The 20,662-nt window shown below is 40.2% G+C and overlaps 1 protein-coding gene and 1 pseudogene across 1 annotated transcript; one reads left to right on the top strand and one right to left on the bottom strand.

Moving 5' to 3' along the window:
* Positions 1-1,724: 1,724 nt before the first annotated feature.
* On the top strand, positions 1,725-13,784 carry LOC104119675 (probable pectate lyase P59; annotated as a pseudogene).
* A 661-nt stretch (positions 13,785-14,445) lies between these two features.
* On the bottom strand, positions 14,446-20,352 carry LOC104090591 (FACT complex subunit SSRP1). Its single transcript, XM_009595726.4, has 16 exons — positions 20,194-20,352; positions 19,504-19,689; positions 18,792-18,897; positions 18,343-18,479; positions 18,093-18,176; positions 17,882-17,976; positions 17,690-17,798; positions 17,452-17,538; positions 17,283-17,375; positions 16,942-17,139; positions 16,712-16,857; positions 16,481-16,622; positions 16,227-16,325; positions 15,966-16,136; positions 14,986-15,064; positions 14,446-14,803 (listed from the first exon to the last, which is right to left on the bottom strand). Exons 1-16 carry the CDS (start codon positions 20,245-20,247, stop codon positions 14,676-14,678), a joined length of 1,914 nt encoding a protein of 637 aa, XP_009594021.1. The 5' UTR covers positions 20,248-20,352; the 3' UTR covers positions 14,446-14,675.
* Positions 20,353-20,662: the final 310 nt, after the last annotated feature.

A 20,662-nucleotide genomic window follows, 5' to 3' on the forward strand; every position in this document is an offset into this window, starting at 1 on the left:
CAGAAATGAGATTTTTCTTCAATTCCGGTACGTATCAAACATCTGTTAATGTTCTGATCAATCCACTATGGTTCCTTAATCGTATTGAACCAATACCATATGCGGTAAGAGGATTGTTATTCGTGGTGTGAATAACTCCACATTCCCCTTCTTGAAAATCAATTAACCAGTCCATGTTGGAACACATATGATAGCTACAAGCTAAATCCATCAGCCATATGTCAGATGGTTTGAATGGCTCAATTGTAACTAGTGAGAAATCAAAGATGTCACAATCAGCTACATTTGAATCCATGACAGCCTTCCCATTGCTAGATTTGGCCTTGTTTTTCAATTTTGGACAGTCTTTCTTCCAGTGCCCCTTTTCTCGGCAAAAGGCGCATTCATCTTTGCTGGGTCTGGATCTTGACTTGGATCATCCTTTCTTCGTTCTCATATGATTTTGAGAACGACCTCTCACGACCAGTGCTTCTCCTTCTCCACTATTTTGTTTTTTTCTCTTTCTTTGTTCATAGCTGTACAAGGTAGAACAAACTTCCTTAAGAGACACTTCATCATTCCCATGAAGTAGAGTAGTTTCGAGATGCTCGTACTCATCGGGAAGTGAATTTAATAACATTAAGGCCATATCTCCATCACTAAAGGTCACGTTCATATTCTGCAAATGTGTCGCCAACTTATTAAAGCTGGTGATGTGATCATTCATTGTAGTACGAGGAACATATGTGAAGCGCAACAGTCATTTTTTCACGCAAAGTTTATTTTGACTGTTTTTCTTCAAGAATTTATCCTCCAATGCATTCCATAATTTACTTGCAGAAGTTTCTTTTGTGTATGGATACTTCTGTTCTCTTGCGAGATAAGACCGAATAGTACCACAAGCAACACAATTGATAATCTTTCAATCTCCTTCTCCGATATTGTCTGGTTTATTTTCTTCTATGGCAATATCTAGACCTTATTGAAAAAGGACATCAAGAACCTCAGCTTGCCACATCCCGAAATGTCCTGACCCGTCAAAAATTTCAACTGCAAATTTCGCATTTGACATAATTCTTGTCATAAGTGAAGATGCCAACGACGTATTACTGACACCCGATGTGAACTCTTCATTTTTATTATCTCTCATTTTGCTACAGATACTATTTATTTGCTGACAGTACAAAACACCAAAGTAATTCTTTTCTGATGTGGAAGTTCAGACTATGCTGCAACCACAGAGCATACTAAGATAGAACCTTGGCTCTGATACCAATTGTTGCGGAAGCCGAATATATATAGAGTGATTAAATCACAACTACTATATCTAAAGGTATCTAATAAATAGAAAATAAGACAATAATAAAAAGAATACCAGAAATTAACGAGGTTCGGCAAAATTTGATTTTTGCCTAGTTCTCGGACACAATCAACTCAAACTTTATTTCACTCCAAAAATACAAGTGAAATACTACAAGAGAGAAAGAAGATTCAAATGCCTTATGAGATAAGAAGGTAAGTGAGAGATGATTTCAAATTAACAATACCCTTGCTATTTATAGAAGGAAAATTGCCTTAATAATGTCATGCATGACATCATATTAAGTGTGAACATGCAATGTAAATGCATGAAAAATGCATCTACCTATTTCTTCCTAAAAGGAGGCTTCAAATATTCACACTAATTCACATTGATCTTGTCAAATTCAACAACGCTGTCATTCAAAAGGATCATTTTTGCAAGCATGACCATTAGATTACATCAGGAGCTGATAATGCAAAGCGATAAGAAGGACCATTGATGGTCATGGAGTTGACGTTCACATTGCATATGGGTTGAAATACATGAACTAATCTAAAAGTTTAAAGCTGATTTCAAGTGTTTGGATAAGTTCAAGCTCAAACTAGCTTATAAACACGTAACTTATTTACAAAATCGATTTGATGCTGATCAACTATTTTTATTATGTCTCCACAGGTATCCACACTCACGACATTGTTGTAGGCAATGGTGGCATGGTCATAAGTGCGGTGGACCATGTCGGAATAAGGACACAGAGCGATGGAGATGGTATTTCCATATTTGGATTGATCATGCTTGTCTCAATGTGGCGTTTGGAGGGATCCACTGCTATTACCATATCAAATGGACATTTCACTGATCATAATAAGGTGATGCTTTTTGGTGCAAGTGACAGTTGTTCAATTGATCAAATGATGCAAATTACAGTACCTTTCAATCATTTTGGAAAGAGATTTGGTACAGAGAATGCCAAGGTGCAGATGGGGTTTCATTCATGTTGTTAATAATGATTACACTCATTGGAATATGCATGCCAACATCCCACTATTATTAGCCAGGGCAATCGTTTCAATATTGCTCCTCCTGACATGTTCAAGAAGGAGGTAAATCAACGCTCCATTCTTTATTTTTTTAGCTTATTGGGATGCTTTAACTCCTATGTACTGTCAATATAAAAATAAATCACAATGAATCACTTAAAGATGTTATCTGATTGTGAAAAATGAAATTAGTAACCTGAAAGAATTTTACGCTATCAGGTCATATAAAATATAACTATAGGTAATCATCCATATATATATAAAAAGTAAGAATAGTAAGCGGACGGACAAGACATATGTTACCTTACTAAAATAGGTTAAAATGTACAATTCTTTTACACTATGAGTGCATATAAATTAAATCCATAAAAGATAAAGTAGGTTTCCTGCTACAATAACAGGTTAAGATGCACTTATAATATAGAAATCCTGTATATAAATTAATCCATTTGGAATTGAGGTGTAAGTTTTGGTTTCTGTACAACTGCTGATCTTTGCTATATGTACACAGATAACAAAGAGGGACTATGCCCCAGAATCAGTGTGGAAACAGTGTGGAAACAGTGGACATGAAGATCACAAGGTGATCTATTCATGAATGGAGCATTCTTTGTTGAATCTGGAGATCCAGATTGGACCAAGAAACACCAGAACCTTTTTGATGGGATATCATCAGCTCCAGGGGAACAAGTCACTTGGGTTACGAGGTTTGCAGGGGCACTCAATTGCAAGCCAAGACATGCTTGTTAGAGAGTTTTGTCCTATATATATTGCCATACCACCATGGCAAAGTCATTGACATCACATATATGTCCTTAAATATTTTACGTTGTATGCATGTATTGTATCTCTTTGACCAAAAAATATAGTTCTTAGTTCAAATAATTAAATTTATGTGAATAAAGGTTAATTTTATCTAACAATAATACCCTTAAATGAAGTTCTTAAAGAAGCGATAAATATTGCGTGGATCATGTCGAACAATGGCAGTATTATGCAATAAATGTTCTAGAAATCGGAAACAATAATATAGTGTTCAATGGTAATAAATAGCAATAAATAACATTTATGTAAACAAAAGGAATGATTCACCCAAGAAAAGATAGAATAAGTGGATGTTCCTTCTCACAATGAAGAATGATAGGCGATTCCTCAAATATTTTAGCTATTCTCGGATCTTGTGAAAAAGTATTAGACAAGTATCTTGTGAAAAAATGATGTTTGTATCTTAGCAAGTGGATTCTTATTCTCTTTCTCAAGTCAAAGTGTGTATTTTTTACAAATGAATGTCCTTTGTCCCCTATCATTGCCTCTTTTTCTATTTAGGCAAAATGACCTCCTTGCCACTTAAACTTGTACCCAATTGTCAACCTTGTAAATAAACTTACAATTTTTTCATTTGAACACCTTAACTTGACGAAATGAATATTAATAAACGCATCCAACCAAGCGTGTATATCAATTGCGGTGACATGTCAAATACGTCATATGCTAGACCATTTATTGCTTGACATGTGTTATTTGTGGGTCCCACTTTTAAAATTAATTTATTAAATTTTTTTTAATATTTTTCTCCACTCAAACACCTACCCCTTCCCTCCTCCTCCCCCCCCCCCCCCAGAAAAAATCAGTAAAAGAAGATACTACCGGAAAAGCCTCCGACCAAACCCCAAATCCAAGAAATTAGCGAGCTTCTTTCATCCATATTCTACTTCTCTTCTTATTTCTGTTAAATTCAATTAGGAATAGAATTTTTGACCACCAAAAAACCTCAATGGCTGCCATCTCCAGTTCGCCGGCGACCAACCACATAACCACATCTCTTTTCTAAAAAGTCCCAAATCATAAGAGATAAGTAAAATCATACACCTTGAGATCGAATATGGCATGAAAACTCCCAATCGCTCTCTGTCCTCGCTTAAGTTCAAAAAGTCATAGAATTTCTTTACTCAAACTACTCACTATATTTGAGAAAGAATGAAAAAACGAGATGAGAAATATTTGAAAGATAATGAAAAGAAACTGGATAAAAAATGGAGTGGACTGACGGGAGATAACAGGGGAAGGGTTACTGGTGAGAAGAAGAAGAGATGAGAAGCGAGCAGTGATGGGCCTTGGGGGTGTTCTTTCCCTTTTCTTTTTCATTTTTTAATTTTTCTTTTGATTTTAGTATTTTTTTTAAAATCAAATATTGTACTCACGCTCCTTTTTGCGTGATTGGCATGTATTTTGTCTACATTACCTATGTCACTGCCATATAAGCATAGTCAATAGTCAAAGTAGTTTATTAGTATTTATTTCGTCAAGTTAAGGTATTCAAATGGGAAAATTGTAAGTTTATTTATCAGGTTGGCAATTGGGTGCAAGTTTAAGTGGCAGGAGGCCATTTTGCCCTTTATTTATATAGGACATATTACTATGAAACCCTAATAGTACAAGTGCAGAGAACATCCACTAAAATATTCTCTTTAATATCATGTTTTGAAAACTAGCCGTTACAGTTTCGTCAACGGTACTCGACCTCGGCCTCGGCCCTTGCTGACTCCTCGACTACAGCTCTCATTGACTCTTCGACCACAGGCTCCACTGCTCCACGGCCACAGTGCATATCAGGGAAAGCCCTGAGGCTAGTCCTGAGACTATTTGTTTGGAGGATACGTACATATGACCTGAAGAGGCTGTGGTCGAAGGCAAGGTGGACCATGACAGCCTTCTTCTTCCAAGACGCGAAGAGGCCATGTCTTCCGGTGTTGCGGTGGACGTACCTCCTTTGACTGATGATAGAGGCGAGGTTGTTGCTGAGGAGGATGTTGGATCCGATTCCTGACATGGACGTAGATAAGCTGAGGATGATAGACGAGGGTCTTACTCAGCTCGAAGTGAGGTTGGAGGGGGGTTCGAGGACTATTACGATCCCGATGGACCGTAATCTTCTCGTGAATACCAAGCATATCATCCCTTCCCTTGTCCCTTTTAGTTCTGAAATTGAGGGTACGACCCTCAAGGATATGAATGATGTCAACATGTCGAATAACATTGCAGGTCTCGCCCTTCGGGTAAATACATTCGCCGTTAGTTGTTTTCCTTTAGTTTTGTTCTTTCTCGGTTTCTAACTTTTTTTGTTTCTTTAGTAGACAATCATCTTAGAAATTGAGAGTGCTCGTAGGTAGCAAAGGTGAAAAGAAATCTATGTGAAGTTTAAGGATAAGTACTTCAGAGTTCTTGAGAAGTATCGTCAACTTCGTGAGGGTTGCAATGTGCATCGGCTAAGGGAGGATTTGAAAGCCCGGGACGAGAAGCTGGTGTAGATGGTGGGGAAATGTAGCGTCCTGGAGGAGATATTGAGGAGGAAAGAGGAAGAGCTTGAGCTCAGTAAGGCGGTCGAAGCTCAGTGCAGCGATCTCCAAGCTCGGGTGGTTTAACTGTGTGCCCAGCTTGAAAAGTGCCAATTCAGGGTGGGTGCTTTAAGTGGCGAGGTCGCTGAGAAGGCAGATGATCTAGAGAAGGCGGAGTCCGCTCGGTTAGAGGCTTTGAGGAAGGCAGAGTCTCTTGAGGTGGTGATTTTTACTCTCCGTTCCGAGCAAGAGAATGACTTAGTAATGACGAAGCTTAAAGAAGAGCGCCTTGATGAGAGGATTGGAGAGTTGGAGAAGGAGACTTCTATCCTACACAATCGAGTTGTTGTTTTAGAGGCCGAGAAGGCCCAATTATTGGCACAACTGTCTTCTTCTCGTGCTTTAGATTTTCCCAACGTTCCTCGGGATTTATATGAGGAGCGGATTCACACCGAGGCCCAGTTAGATGTCTTTTGAGACTTGCACGCGGCGAGGTCCATTTTTGAGGTTGCCCTTGAAGGCGTTTGCGTTAAGGCTCGTGAAGCTCGACTCACTTGTGGGTATGATCCCGCTATTCCTGAGGTTGGTGAAGATAAGGGTGATGAGGGTGTAGACCATATCGAGGAGAATGCCTGGTATGATACCCGTATATCCTGAGGGCGAAGGTGGCGAGGGCGAGGGTGTAGATGGTCAAGGTGGCAACGCTGTTGAGGGCCAAGTTGGCAAGGATGTTAAAGGTCGTGATGGTGGTGGCCAGTAGCTTTCTCTTTTGTTTTTTTTGTATATATTTTTGTTGGCGTCTTCACGAGCCTATTGTAAACAATTTTTAAGTATATGAAATATCAGAGTTGTTCCTTGCATTTTCTTCTTATCCTGTGGTTTATTTTCTGTACTTGTGTATATTTTTGTTTCTTTGTTGGGGTGTGGCCAAGGGTCGATAGGTATTTTTTCGAGCGAGGTCGAACATAACCTTTTGTTAGATCGCGGCTGAGGGCCGATGGGTGTTTGTTCGAGCGAGGTCGAACGTAGCCTCTTATTAAATTAGGGCCGAGATCCAGTAGGTGTTTGTTCGAGTGAGGTCGAACATAACCTTTCATTAAATTGGAGCCGAGGGCTGGTAGGTATTTGTTCGAGTGAGGTCGAACGTAACCTTTCATTAAATTGGGGTTGAGGGCCGATGGGTGTTTGTTCGTATCGAACATAACCTTAATGTGAGAAAGATGCACTGATAAGCATAAAGTTTATTGCTTTTCCAATGTTGCTTTGGTTACATACTTGGAGAAATTCACAGATTTTTGGGTGTTGTCTTGCATTCCAGTCCTAGTCCCGGTCTATCTAGTCCCTTCATTGGTCGATATGGAGAGTGTTGAGAGGTCGAGCAATGAAATTGTAAAAATGACCCTACTTTTGCGTACTTCGACTCAAAGCATTCTCTTCTTCGCCTCGTTAAAAACCTCCGTGAGAAAACCCAAATGGGAAAAAGCTCAAGTGAGGGAAAAAAGAGTACGACTTGGGGGGCACTTTTTCTCTTAGAAGTTAAAGTATTTGAGGTGGCTGATATTCCAGTTGTTTGGTAGTAGCTTTCCTTCCATTGTCTTTAGTTGGAATGAACCTTTATTCGTTTTGCCTGTGATTTTATATGGACCATCCCAATTTGTTCCCAGCTTGCCTTCCTTGGGATCTTTGCTCACTTGAGTTTTAGCTTTCAGTACGTAGTCCCCGACTTTGAATGGCCTGACTTTTGCTTTCTTATTGTAGTAGCGTTCTGCTTGTTGATTTTGGGCGACCATTCTTATATATGCCATATCTCTTCGTTCGTCGACCTCGTCGAGTTCCTGCCTTCTGCTATCATCGTTACTCGTGCCACTTTCACGGGAGTACCTTAGGCTGGATTCTCCGATCTCGACTGGTATTACTGCCTCAGTCTCGTAGACCAAATAGTAGGGCGTCTCTCCTGTGCTCGTTTTTTAGAGTTGTTCCGTAGGCCCATAATACTTCTGGTAGTATTTCCAGCCATAGTCCCTTGGCATCTTCGAGCTTTTTCTTCATAATATTTAGTATTGACTTATTGGAGGACTCTGCTTACCCGTTACTCGTGGGGTGATATGGCGTTGAGAGTATCCTCTTGATACACAATTTCTCGAAGAATTCGACAGTTTTCTTTCCTGTGAACTGGGGTCCGTTATCACAGCTAATTTCTTTGGGTAGGCCAAAATAGAAGATGGTGTTTCTCCATATAAAGGTGATTAACTCTTGTTCCCGTATTTGGGCGAATGCTCCCGCTTCCACCCACTTAGAGAAATACTCAGTTCAAACTAAAAGGAATCGTACATTACCTCGCCTTGCTGGGAGGGGGCCCACGGTATCCATTCCCCATTTGATGATTGGCCAGGTTGAGGTGACCGAGTGGAGATTTTTGATTGATTGGTGAATCATTGGGGTGTACTTTTGGCATTGCTCGCATCTCCTCACGAAGTCTGCGACATCCTTTTTCATGGTGGGCCAGTAATATCACGTCCATATGAGGCATCTGACTAGTGCTCAATTGCCGGAGTGAGTCCCGTAATGGCCTTCGTGGACTTCTTCGAGGATGCGCTGAATTTGGTTTGGTCCCAAGCACTTCGCCAGAGGGCCACCGTAAGTCCTCTTGTACAGGTCGTTGTGGAGGAAACTGTATCTGGCCGCTTGCATTCTTAGTTTCTTGGCCTCTTTTTTATCGCTAAGGAGTGTGCCGTCCTGCATGTATGTAATAATAGGACTGCGCCAGTCCCAAGCTAAGTTTATGGTTCTTACCTCGACTTGGTCCAGTGACGAGTTGAGGAGATGGACCACGTTTTTATCTTTGTCCATGATGCTTTTGGTAATTGCGGCTAGTTTGGCGAGGCCATCTGCCTCGGTATTCTGTGCTCACGGGATTTGGCCGAGCTGGCATTCGTCGAACTCAGGCAATAGCTTGCAGATTTCGGTATGGTATTTTTGTAATCTTTATTCTTTGATTTGGAAAGTCCCTATGACTTGGTTGGCTATGAGCTGGGAATCACTCTGCAGTTTCAACCGTTTTGCTCTGTATTTGAGTGATATCCTTAAACCTGCAATTACGGTCTCGTACTCGGCCTCATTGTTAGTCATATCCGGGCACCTTATGGACTGGCGAATCACTTTGCATGTCGGGACCGCGAGTACGAGTCCCATTTCGGACCCTGATGCGTTGGATGCACCATCGGTGTATAGGGCCCATAGGTCTTGCGTTTGGAGGTAAGTTTCGACCTCCCTTTCGACTTTAGGCATTATTTTTGTGCTGAAGTCGGCGACGAAGTCGGCAAGTACTTGTGACTTTATCACCATTCGCGGTTGGTATGTGATATCGTGCTCACTCGGGGGTTTATGTAAAATGCTCATCATCGGGGAAAGTTGTGACGACCGAGATGTGGTGACATTGTAAATATGGTCTATGCTTTCGTGAAGCTATGACCAAGGCTAGAGCCAACTTTTTGAGGTGCGGGTACCCCGTCTCAGTGTCGACGAGTGTTTTACTAATGTAATAAATGGGATATTGCATACCTTTGTTTTCGTGGATCAAGACTGCGCTTACTGATACCTAGGATACAACTATATAGACGAGGAGTTGCTCCCCAGGTTCGGGTTTCTAGAGCAGGGGCAGTGATGCTAGGTATTCTTTCAGCTCTCGTAGGGCCTGAACGCACTTAGAAGTTCATTCGAGGCCGTTGTCCTTCTTGAGTACGCTAAAAAATTTGTGGCATTTATCCGATGACCGCGAAATGAACCTTGACAGGGCCGCGAAACGACCAGTCAACCTTTGGACTTGCTTTTTAGTGGTTTAAAGTTATGGTATCCCCTCGATAGCTTTGATTTGGTCGGGGTTGACCTCGATCCCTCACTGCGACACCGGGAAACCCAAGAATTTTCCTGAGGCTATGCCAAACACGCATTTTTTCGGGTTCAGCTTTATTTCTTATTGTCTAAGTATGTCAAAAGTTTCTTTTAAATGGTCGATGTGATCCTATACTCTTTTGGATTTGACCAACATGTCGTCTATGTATACCTCCATGGTATTGCCGATCTGGTCTTTGAAAATCCTTGTAACCAATCTTTGATAAGTAGCCCACGCGTTCTTTAGCCCAAATGGCACAACCCTATAGCAATACGTTCCTTGGTGGGTGATGAACGTGGTCTTTTCCTGGTCTTCCTCCTCCATGAGGATCTGGTTATAGGCCGAATAAGCGTCCAAAAAACTTAATAGCTCGTTCCCTGCTGTTGCATTGATAAGTTGGTGGATATGAGGTAACGGGAACGAATCCTTCGAACATGCTTTGTTCAAATATGTGAAGTCCACACACATCCGCCATTTCCCATTTTTCTATTGACCATCACCACGTTGGCGATCCACTCAGGGTAGTTCGATTCCCTGATGGAGCCGTTTTCTAATATTTTTTCCACCTCCTCACAGACCGCGTCGTTGATAGCAGAGTTGGATTTAGGCATGACCTGTCTCACCGGGAGGTGGAATGAGTCGACGTTCAATTTGTTCGTGGCGATTTCCTTTGGGATGCCTGGCATATCTGCATGGCTAAAAGCAAACAAATATGCGTTAACTATTAATAATTGACGGAATTTACCTAGTCCCTGGAGTTTACAAACGATATAGGCCTTCTTACTATGGTCGTTAGGGTCTAATTGAACGGGGTCGAGATCTTCTATGGTCGATTCTGCAGCTTCGACCGTGTCGGTATCCTTGATAACATCCCTGGTCTTGTCTTGCTCCGACCTCGACCATGTTGACTGCTATGCTTCGTATTCTTTGTCTTTCCTCTGTTGGGTGGCCGTGTTGTCCAAGGTAATGCGGTTGCATTCCCGGGATGTACGCTATTCTTCGTGGATGCTGCATATCCCCCATGGTGTTGGAAATTTAATCACTTGGTACAAGCTGGAGGGGACGACTTTCATGAGATATATCCATGGTCGTCCTACTATGGCATTGTATGCCGTGACTTGGTCCATGATGTGGAACGTCATCTCCAGAGTTACGTCGCCGACTAAGACAGGGAGTGTGATTTCCCTGGATGTACGTTCAACTACATTATTAAAACCAGTTAGCGTGATTCAGCGCGACACTATCCTATCTTCGAGTCTCAATTGGGCGAGTACTCGGGGATGGATAATGCATGCGCCGCTTCTGTCATCTACCATAATGCGTTTAACATCGGTATCTAAAATGCGTAAAGTAATAATGAGGGCATCGTTATGAGGGAAGGTCAAATCATCGGCATCCGACTTATCGAAGATGATACTTTATTAGAGTTCGTTGTACCATTCGCGGGTGATAGATCATTTGAGTTTGTGGGTAGTGGTGAACTTCACGCTTTTGATAGAGGCATCATCACCGCCGCCGATAATAATGTTGATGGTACGAGTTGGTGAGGGCGTCTTTGGTCGCCCTTGGTGTTCATGTTCTCTGGTGAAATTGGTTCTCCCCCTGTCTCTTAGTAGCGCCTTGAGGTTCCCTTGTCGCAACATGTTTACGACTTCTTGTCTGAGGACGATGCAATCTTCAGTTTTGTGTCCTCATTCCTGGTGGAATTCATAGATGGCATCGGATTTCCTGGTGTTCGGGTCCGATCTCATCTTCAACGGCCACTTTACCTTTGGCTCGAGCTTCTCCAGAGCGTAGACTATCTCTATAGGTGACACACAAAATTGTGAGTAGATAATAAGGGAGGCATACCTCTTTCATTCCGATGAGTTCCCGTCATTGGTTTGGACGGGCCTTCTTTGTAGCGAGGGGAGGGCATAGAGGCCGTCCTAATATATGGTTGATGTCGCTCCCTGTTAGGTCACAGAATTGGATGATCTCTTCTGGTGATGTCTCTTCGATCTTTCCTAGATTCAGCTTGTACCGAGGTTAGTAGGTAAGTTGGACCGTTGAGGTTGTCCTCATCTGCTCGGACCTCGGCACAATAAGCATAATGGATTTCATCCCAAGTGGTTGGGGGATATTTCATCAACCGACTCAACAGTTTTCTAGTTGCTCGTGAACCAACTCTATTCAGCCATTCTGAAAGGCTAGCGACCGCCATCCCTTCGGATACGTTTGGCAAAGTCATCCTTACTCGGTTGAACCGGGCGAGGAAGTCCCTTAACCCCTCTTCTAAGGACTTCCTAACATCAAATATGTCGTTTACTCTCGCCTCGGCCTTCTTGGCTCCGGCTTGGGCGGTTACGAACTTATTGGCCATTTCTTCGAAAGTTTCTATGGAGCGGGCTGCTAGCTGTGAATACCATGTTAACGCTCCCCCCCATCAGCGCCCCCGGTGAGGGTTTCGCCAAACTTTTTCAGCAAAATGGAGGACACTTGTTCCTTGGCGAGGTCGTTGCCTTTCACGGCGGTGACATAGTGAGTCACGTGGTCTTCAGGATCGGTCGTTCTATCGTATATTTTGAGGTAAGGCGACATTTTGAAGGTCTTTGGTATAGCATGTGGGGTTGCGTCATCGTTGTATGGCTGCTCTATGAACCTACCGGCGTCCCTCTTCGGCAGCACCTTAGGGGCGCCCGGTATCTTGTTAACTCGCTCTTGGTACTCTTTCATCTGGTCTCGGAGTGCCTTATTTTCATTCTTCATTTCTTCCATCCTTTTGAGAATGGCAGCGAGGGCGTTGTCACCTGCACTATCAATAACATTGTGAGTTATACCTTTTGGGGGAAGGGGTCGGTTACACTACTCGTCTGTTTGTTGTATCGTGCACGTCTTTGCGGTTTTTGCAGCTGTGCATGGAATGGGTTTATTGAGGACGCTTGTTAGCGTGTTAGTTAGCCATGCCTCGAGGAGTTTTTTCATAGCCGGGGGCATCCCTTCCTTTACAAACGTGGAGGCTCCTTTACCCCGGGGTTTTGTTATGCAGCTGTGTGGGGCGGTGACCCCTCTCGCCTAGAGGACGCACTGGGCATCGTGTTCTCACCTGCCGTTTCACAACTTTCGTTGATGACATTCATGAGGTTTATTCGAAAATCACTTGCTATTCTCGTCATTTCTTCTTGGTTATCTGCCATGTAGGATTTTGTATACACAAAAAAAAGGAGATCTTGGTTTTTTTTTTTTATGTCAGTGACCTGAGTTAGTTGTAGATCTAGAGGAAATTAAAAATTTAACTAAGAAATTTCCACAGACGGCGCCAAATTATTTGACCAAAAAATATAGATCTTGGTTCAAATAATTAAATTTATGTGAATAAGGGTTAATCTTAGCTAACAATAATATTCGTAGATGGAGTTCTTAAAGAAGCGATAAATATTGTGTGGATCAGGTTGAACAATGGCAGTATTATGCAATAAATATTCTGGAAATCGGAAACAATAATATAGTGTTCAATGATAATAAAAAGCAATAAATGACATTTATGTAAACCAACAGAATGATTCACCCAATAAAAGATGGAATACGTGGATGTTCCTTCTGACACTGAAGAATGATAGGCGATCCCTCGAATATTTTAGTTATTCTCGGATCTTGTGAAAAAATATGGACAAGAATATTAGTGAAAATATGATGTTTGTATCTTAGCAAGTGGGATCTTATTCTCTTTCTCAAGTCACAGTGTGTATTTTTTACAAATGAATGTCCTATGTCCCTTATCATTGCCTCTTTTTAAATTTATATGGGACATGTTACTAGGAAACCCTAATAGTACAAGTGCAGAGAATATCCATTAGAATATTCTATTTAATATCATGTCTTGAAAACTAACCGTTACAGCTCCGTCAACGGTACTCGACCTCGACCTCGACCCTTGCTGACTCCTCGACTACGACTCTCGTTGACTCTTTGACCACAGGCTCCACTGGCCACTGCTCCTTGGACCATTTCGATAAACGACGACTTGGGAACTCTCGCCTTAGAACTATCTTGGCTCGAATATTCTAAAGTCAGATTTTGTCTCATGCAGTATCAAAGTTACTTTGTAATTTTGAGCTGTTAAGTACTACAAAATCACAACGAAATGAAAAAGGACTAAAATTCATACTCCAATTGCCCTCTATTAGTTGATGTACTGGCTATGCAACTCTGTCTAAATCTTTTGGTTCGCCAATTCAAACGCAATTTATTTATCAGTAAGGAATTTGTTTAAAAAACTAAAAACACAACGGATTAGAGTTTGAAAACAAAGGATTGAGCCCATCTTATAGGCATAAAGAAAACCAGATTACCGTATTTTCATAACCTAGTTCTAAAATAAACATAGGCTGTATTACAATCAAATTTCTGTAGCAGTAAATAACATTTACTTTTATATTTATGCTGTTTGGGAGGAACACTAGTCTTTTATCCTTAACTTCAAAATGTAAAAGTTACGGTGAAGAACTAGAATTTGCTTGTTGATTCGTAAATATCGACCTGCTATGTTACAAAAATGTAAGAACATATATTCCTTTCTATTCTAATTGTTGTAGTATATGTTTTAGTGCGACTAGCTTGTTTGGATAATTCGACGGAAGACAGTATCTAGAAATGGTTAAGAATTTTTTGGCTTGTAAGAATTGGAACTCTTGTTGGATATATATATATATATATATATATATATATATATATATATATATATATATATATATATATATATATATGCAATGAAGTGAATATTTTTTTTGTATATAATAAAATATACTGAAACAATACTGACATTTCGTTTAAAAATTTGGATCGAAGATGATTTGATTTCTAAGTCAGACCTTTCTAACTTGCCATTCACGATCAGCTAGGTGTTTCAATAGATGATTGACCAAACTATAAAAGTACCTTTTTATATTCTTAAGCACATTGTGAAGGATAATTTATGCAGTCGGCTCCTAGATTATACCTGCTGCTAATCTAGAAATATTCAGCATATCGCGGACAATTAGATTCCTAGGCTGTCACAAATAAAAGTATTTCTCATCTGCCCCAAAACTTGAGCTTCACATACAAGCCCTGATTGCTGATTAGGCACGTCGACCTTCAAAATCGACTTAGGAACTCTCAGATTCATTCCCTGAATCCATGGCGGTCGACTGAGGGTTCTTGTAACCACTGATCTGTTCGCTGTAGCGCTTCTTATCTGCCCTAGCCATTGCCTCGTAGGGTTCTTTCTCCTCAGCTGCAAAATCATTAATCCAACATGTGAGCCAACATTTTATTAACCGCCTTAAGTATAAAATAATTAAAGAAAAAAAAAACACAAGCAAACTGCAACAAACACGACCAACATTGTGTCAACAGCCCTTAACTACAAAATATTGAAGCACATAAGACAAACACAACGCCACAAAAATAACCAACCTGACAGCTTATTCCATCTTTCACCAAGAACCTTCCCAGTCTCAGTGAAGGTGATTCCAGGAAAACTTTTCTTCACACTCTACAAAAACAAACAAAAGGAAAGTGAATGAGATATTACAACCATGGTGAGCCTCAAAGGGTATCTCAAAGCAAGTGAAGCACACCAACTTAACGAACAAGCAGGTTACCATATCTTGACACCACGTGGTTTGTAATTTCCATCATAAATAATGACAAGGAGCAGTTAAGTGGAATAAAATACACGCAACTTATTATGGATATTGACTAGGGGAAGTTGAATTGCTTGGGCAAACTGGATTGCTAAGTTCAGCCAACAGTTTCATTTGAAGGGGTAGCAATAAAGCCGTACTCACTTATTTGGCAGGTATTACTTAGTGCCTATAGTATTCATGGTGATGCCGAGATGGGAAAATATGCAGCTGATCAGGGGTTCTTGGCTTACCGATAATCCTGACATGTTCTACTGGATAACATGTATTCTTCCAGAGGGAGGTAGAAAGAGAGCTAGAACCATAAAGAAAATGCAGGAGATGGGAGCGGCAAAAGAGACGGTGACAAGCTGGATATAGATTGAGAAAGAAGTCCATAGTTTTGTAGTTGTGGATCAAATGCATCCCAAAACCATGATCCTTTATTTACCTTGTTGGAGTTGTTTAGACACACGAGAGATGAGGGGTATGTACCAGATATCAGGTTCATACTATATTACATATAGATTGTGCGAAGGAATTTTCACTAGATTTGCAAGATACATGTGTACATTTGGCGGCACGTGGTAGTCAGTTCTGAACTTACGTAATATATTGAATGTTGCAACTTCTTTTTTTGATGGAGCATATTAAGTGTTGCAACTTGCGACCATAGGTATTTATTTACTAAGACTACTAAACTCTTATCATCAAAGTTCAAGCAGTATGAGAAACGCAGAGAGATAAGAAATCCTGTAACAAAGCACCTACCTCTCTTTCACTCTGTGAGAAGAACATGAACGCACTAATTGCCCTCTTCGGAGCATTTGGATCCTTCTTCTTTTTCTGTTTCTTCTTCTTCGATCCATCGTCATCTGCCTTTTTCCTGCTTGCAGATGGCTTTGACACAGTAACCTCCTTTTTGGGCTTCTTTGCAGGTTTCTGAAGTCACCATACATGAATGGCAGCTCATATTTTACCAATTTACAAGTTAGAACTTGAAAATATATAAATGTGAAAGGGTAATTTTACCTCTTTTTCACCACCACTATCACTGGCATCAGATTCATCCCCTCCAGAATCATCAGTAGGAGATCCACCATCATCCTTGTCAAGGACAAAATCTTCGTCCTGAAAAGTTTATGAATGTCAGACAGGCTTTCAAGAATTTTAACACCAAGGGTAAGAAAAAAGACAGCCCGACAAACACCCTGAAAATGATTTAGATAAAGATAATCAGGGAGTTTAAGATGAAATTAACTGAAACTACAAATAGGCATGATTACCTCTTCATCACTATCATCTCCACCCGCTTCATTCTTAATACGCTCAAGATGTGGATCAACAGCATCATCTTCATCAGGCAAAACAGGAACACCTTCTGTCGCCCGAGCTTCATTAAGGTTCATTATTTTCAGACCCTTTGAACTGCATTACTCAATAATTGTGTTAGAGAGACGAAGTAGACTTGTTATCCCCAAATTGAGAAAGAAGAAAGGCTTGAAACTCAAGCTAACCTGATGAAATCAAAAAGATTGTGGTATTCATTTCTCTGGATATTCCGGAAAAGATGTTCTTGTTCAGTCTTCAGTCTGATGAGAAGATCAAAGTAATGCATGTTGGCTGTGCCCGCAGCGTGCCTCTCAAACTCCACATAATCAATCTAATTGCATAACGAAATAAGTCAAATATTCAAGAATAAAAATGAGTTCACAAGATTCTCAGCCTTACAGAAACTTGAGGATACCTCCTCATGCAGTATAAGAGTTGGTGGTTTAGGTAAGAAGAAGAAGCTCTTTTCAAGAGGATAGAGAAGTCCATCTTCAGCTTTCAACGAAGACTTCACCGCATACCCATCTTGACTGCTACGGAACTTCCCCGGTTTAGTGACTTTGGCACCAGACAAGCCGCGTAAAATTTGAGTAAAGATGTCATGGATAAGACCCTGGTTCATAAGTCAAATTAAATGCTAATAAGTAAACAGCACCAAACACGTTCCATTACTTTAAGCAACAAAAAGCAAATATAATGAACTTGCATTTCTATTTTCAGAGTTGATGTAAATCCAAATGACTATAAACAAATTACCTTGTAACCCAGAAGCAGCCTATCTTTGTATTTCGTATTTAAAAGATCTTCACTCAAAGCCAGCGAAAGATCTACCACATTGTCTGTCTCAAACTGGTAAGACAAAAAATCAGCAGGTTAATACCAAAAATAGAATGTACGTCATTATCCAACATACATCAATCCATACCTGCAATACAATGTGTGGATACAAAGTTTGCCCCTTCCTAATCGGAGGATCAAGAGTGATAACTACTAAAGTGTGTGGTTGGTTATGCTGCAAAAGCAGAGAAATCACATTTTCAACTATATAATAACTTAAAAGTTCGATTAGACGGTTTCAAAAGACTGCATGAAGTAACATAAAATAATAGGCATAACTAAAACATTGATGAAGGTGCTAAAAAGGGGCTGAACATAGAAATAACCTTCGGCAACAAAAAAATACGAACTACGCTGCTGTATTGAATTTTAAAGTCATTGGCTTGCCCTTGCAAGCGCAAGAATGAGAGATGAAGCTCAACATTGTAACGGCCCCTGCAGCATATGGGCACATGTCAATCACTCTGAAGCAAAAAACAGAGTGTGATAATAATTGACATGAAAAGCGCTTAACCAACCTTGGAGTAAGTATGGCAATGCCGTCAAATGTGACAACAGCTTCCTCACCTCCGGCACCAACATCAGCCATCGACATGATTTTGTCCCTGAAAACCTAATAGGTACAATCATATTACTCAATCTCTACCGAGAGAAGCTACCATGTCATGGAAGGGATTAAGGATCCCCTCCCGTGAATTCAAAGAATTGAATTGATACGCCTTTGCTTACTTGAGCAGGAGGTCGGTTTTCATCACCAACAAATTGAGTGTTTGAGTTGGGGATGTGAAAGCTGATTTCCATCAGCGAGTCTTTCTGCAATCAGTAGAAGTGTGGCTTACTAAGAAAAGAGTGGTTTCAAAGCATGAATCAAGAAGAGTGCCATTTAAGTAGGATTAGGCATGCCAACCAAATTAGGAACACATAAATGTCAAATGTAAGAAAATGAGATCCTGAGAAATCATCAACGACAGTGAGTAACCTCATTAGCCCCGGTTGTATCATCTACATGGAACTCCAACATGACATCATTTTTTCCTTGAAGCTGTGTTTGCGAAACATCTGCTAATGATATCTCAAATGCTTGCTTAGAACCAACAAGAAAAGCAAGCATATTCCCTGCAAAAAAATGAAGAGGAGTCAAATATACAGACAGAAGAAATACTAGGATAACAGTACTCTTCAGTATTAACTCTTGCTCCCATATATAATCTGTTGCAGAACTATAAAAAGCAATATGGGTGGTCTGAACTTTCCAGTTAGACCACTCTCATTCAAACAATGAAGTTGAAGGCATAAAGAATCAGTCATTTTGTATAGTTAAGGTTAATTTCAATTACAACTCATTTACACAAGAAGAGAAAACACGTATGTCAAGCAAAAGAAAATCAGGGAAGCTAGTAAACTCATGAAGGGAAAACATCTGCCAACCATTTAGATCAACTTCTCCCCAATTTTTTCCACTAACTGATAGCTGCTTTTCCTCCGGAGATATCCCGCAAGTATTCTGGAAATAGGTGGTCAAACTCGCAACATCCTGCAAAGCAGTAAATACACAAACACAAAACCAAGGGGCATCAAAAACTGATTACACAAGATAATAATGCATGACTGTGCACTATACCAGAGCTTCTGCAGCTAACACATACATTGCAAAGATTCAGAGGTATAAACTTGTAGAAATAAGTTAAACATGGTCAGATTCTACAAATAGCTTAAGAAAGGAACATAGCTCAAACACCATACAAAAAAACTCAAACACCATGCAAAAGCCTGTAATTACGGTAATGGAACTGCGACACTATGCACTTCCACTAGCCAGTTCCAAACTAGATATATGTGTTTTGCGTCGAAGTTACCCCTGATTCAATTATGTTACCAGTCAACATGTAAGATTGATAACCATTACATAGCCAGATGTGTCAATTTCCTGAGTTTCCTAAAAACAGTTGTTGTTAAGTTGCTAACTACCATGTACTTACGGCTTAATAACTTAGCACTAATATTTCCAAACTTATTATGGCTAATCGTCTGTGTCTCTCTGCATTGGTTGAGCTTTTTCTATTCTATTACATCAGCAATGAAATAGTTCAAGAAGCTGATAAACTGAAACTAACTAAAAGCACAATAATAAAACACTTGCCTGGTCACGGAAGCCAGTAAATTTGTAGTAGAGACCATCCTTGATCCGTACACCCAGCTGATTAGTTCGAGGAACCTTCATCCAAGTAAGGCCCACTATGTCTTCCTTGTCCACCTCCACAGCCTTACCACCACCCTGTTTCTTCCATAGTATACCTCCCGACTGAACCTTGAGCTGCCCTGGATTCTGCATTTCTCAGAAAAGAAAAAAATAAGTTTTACTATCAATAAATGTGTTAAGCAGCTACCCCAAAATATTTTTTTAACCATAGGTAAAAAAAAATTCCCTTTACCCTTTTTGCGTGTATCCCGTAAATTCTTTACTTTTATCCTTTTCTTTTGTCCAAATGAATCCAAATCAGATGGAAATGTCCCACAAAAACACAAATTAGAATTTAAAAACAAGAAGAACACTAAACAGGGAGAACAGAAAATTAGGGTTTACAACATTGTAACAAAGTTCATCCACAAATAGGAGCTAGGGTTCCAAGTATCCATCTAAAGACAACAACAATGATGAAATTATAACAAAACTGAAAGTTAAGGTTAAAAATGAGATTTTTACAACAATTTCATCATTAACAGGGGCTCCTAAAGAAGTAAAAATCATATCGAACAACATCTGAAAACTTGGAATTAAGCAACGAGAATAAAAAGAAGTGAGCATAGTCAGAGAATAAGAACAACTTACGGTGCCTCCACGGCCGCCGAGAGAGATGTTGTTGAACTGATGACCGTCCGTCATTGCTACGTACACGAAAATGGGAAAATACACTGCAGCAAGTGAGAAAGCGCTGAGAAAAAGTTTATATAGATGCACGAGTATCAACCTCCTCCCGCGCGAAAATGCATTAGGCGGTTTGGGAATTTGGGATCTAACCCGACCCGAACGGACTCTTTGCAACTTAGCAGTCCTTTGCGCTAATAGCCATTCATTTCATTCCTTAGCCTTATTTGAGACATCGAGTAGGCCTTGTGGCAAAAATGTCTAATTTCTTTCTATTTGAATCGTCCTTGGATAGAAGGTACTATCATACGTTAAATTGCATTTCAATAACACAAATTGTTACTCCATAAGAGACTCATTTTACCTGTTAGTAACATATTTTATTTATCATGAAAATTTAATTCATGATACTTTAATTAATTAATTCACCTCT

This window comes from Nicotiana tomentosiformis, chromosome 7, assembly GCF_000390325.3.
Source record: "Nicotiana tomentosiformis chromosome 7, ASM39032v3, whole genome shotgun sequence".
Lineage (NCBI taxonomy): Eukaryota > Viridiplantae > Streptophyta > Magnoliopsida > Solanales > Solanaceae > Nicotiana > Nicotiana tomentosiformis.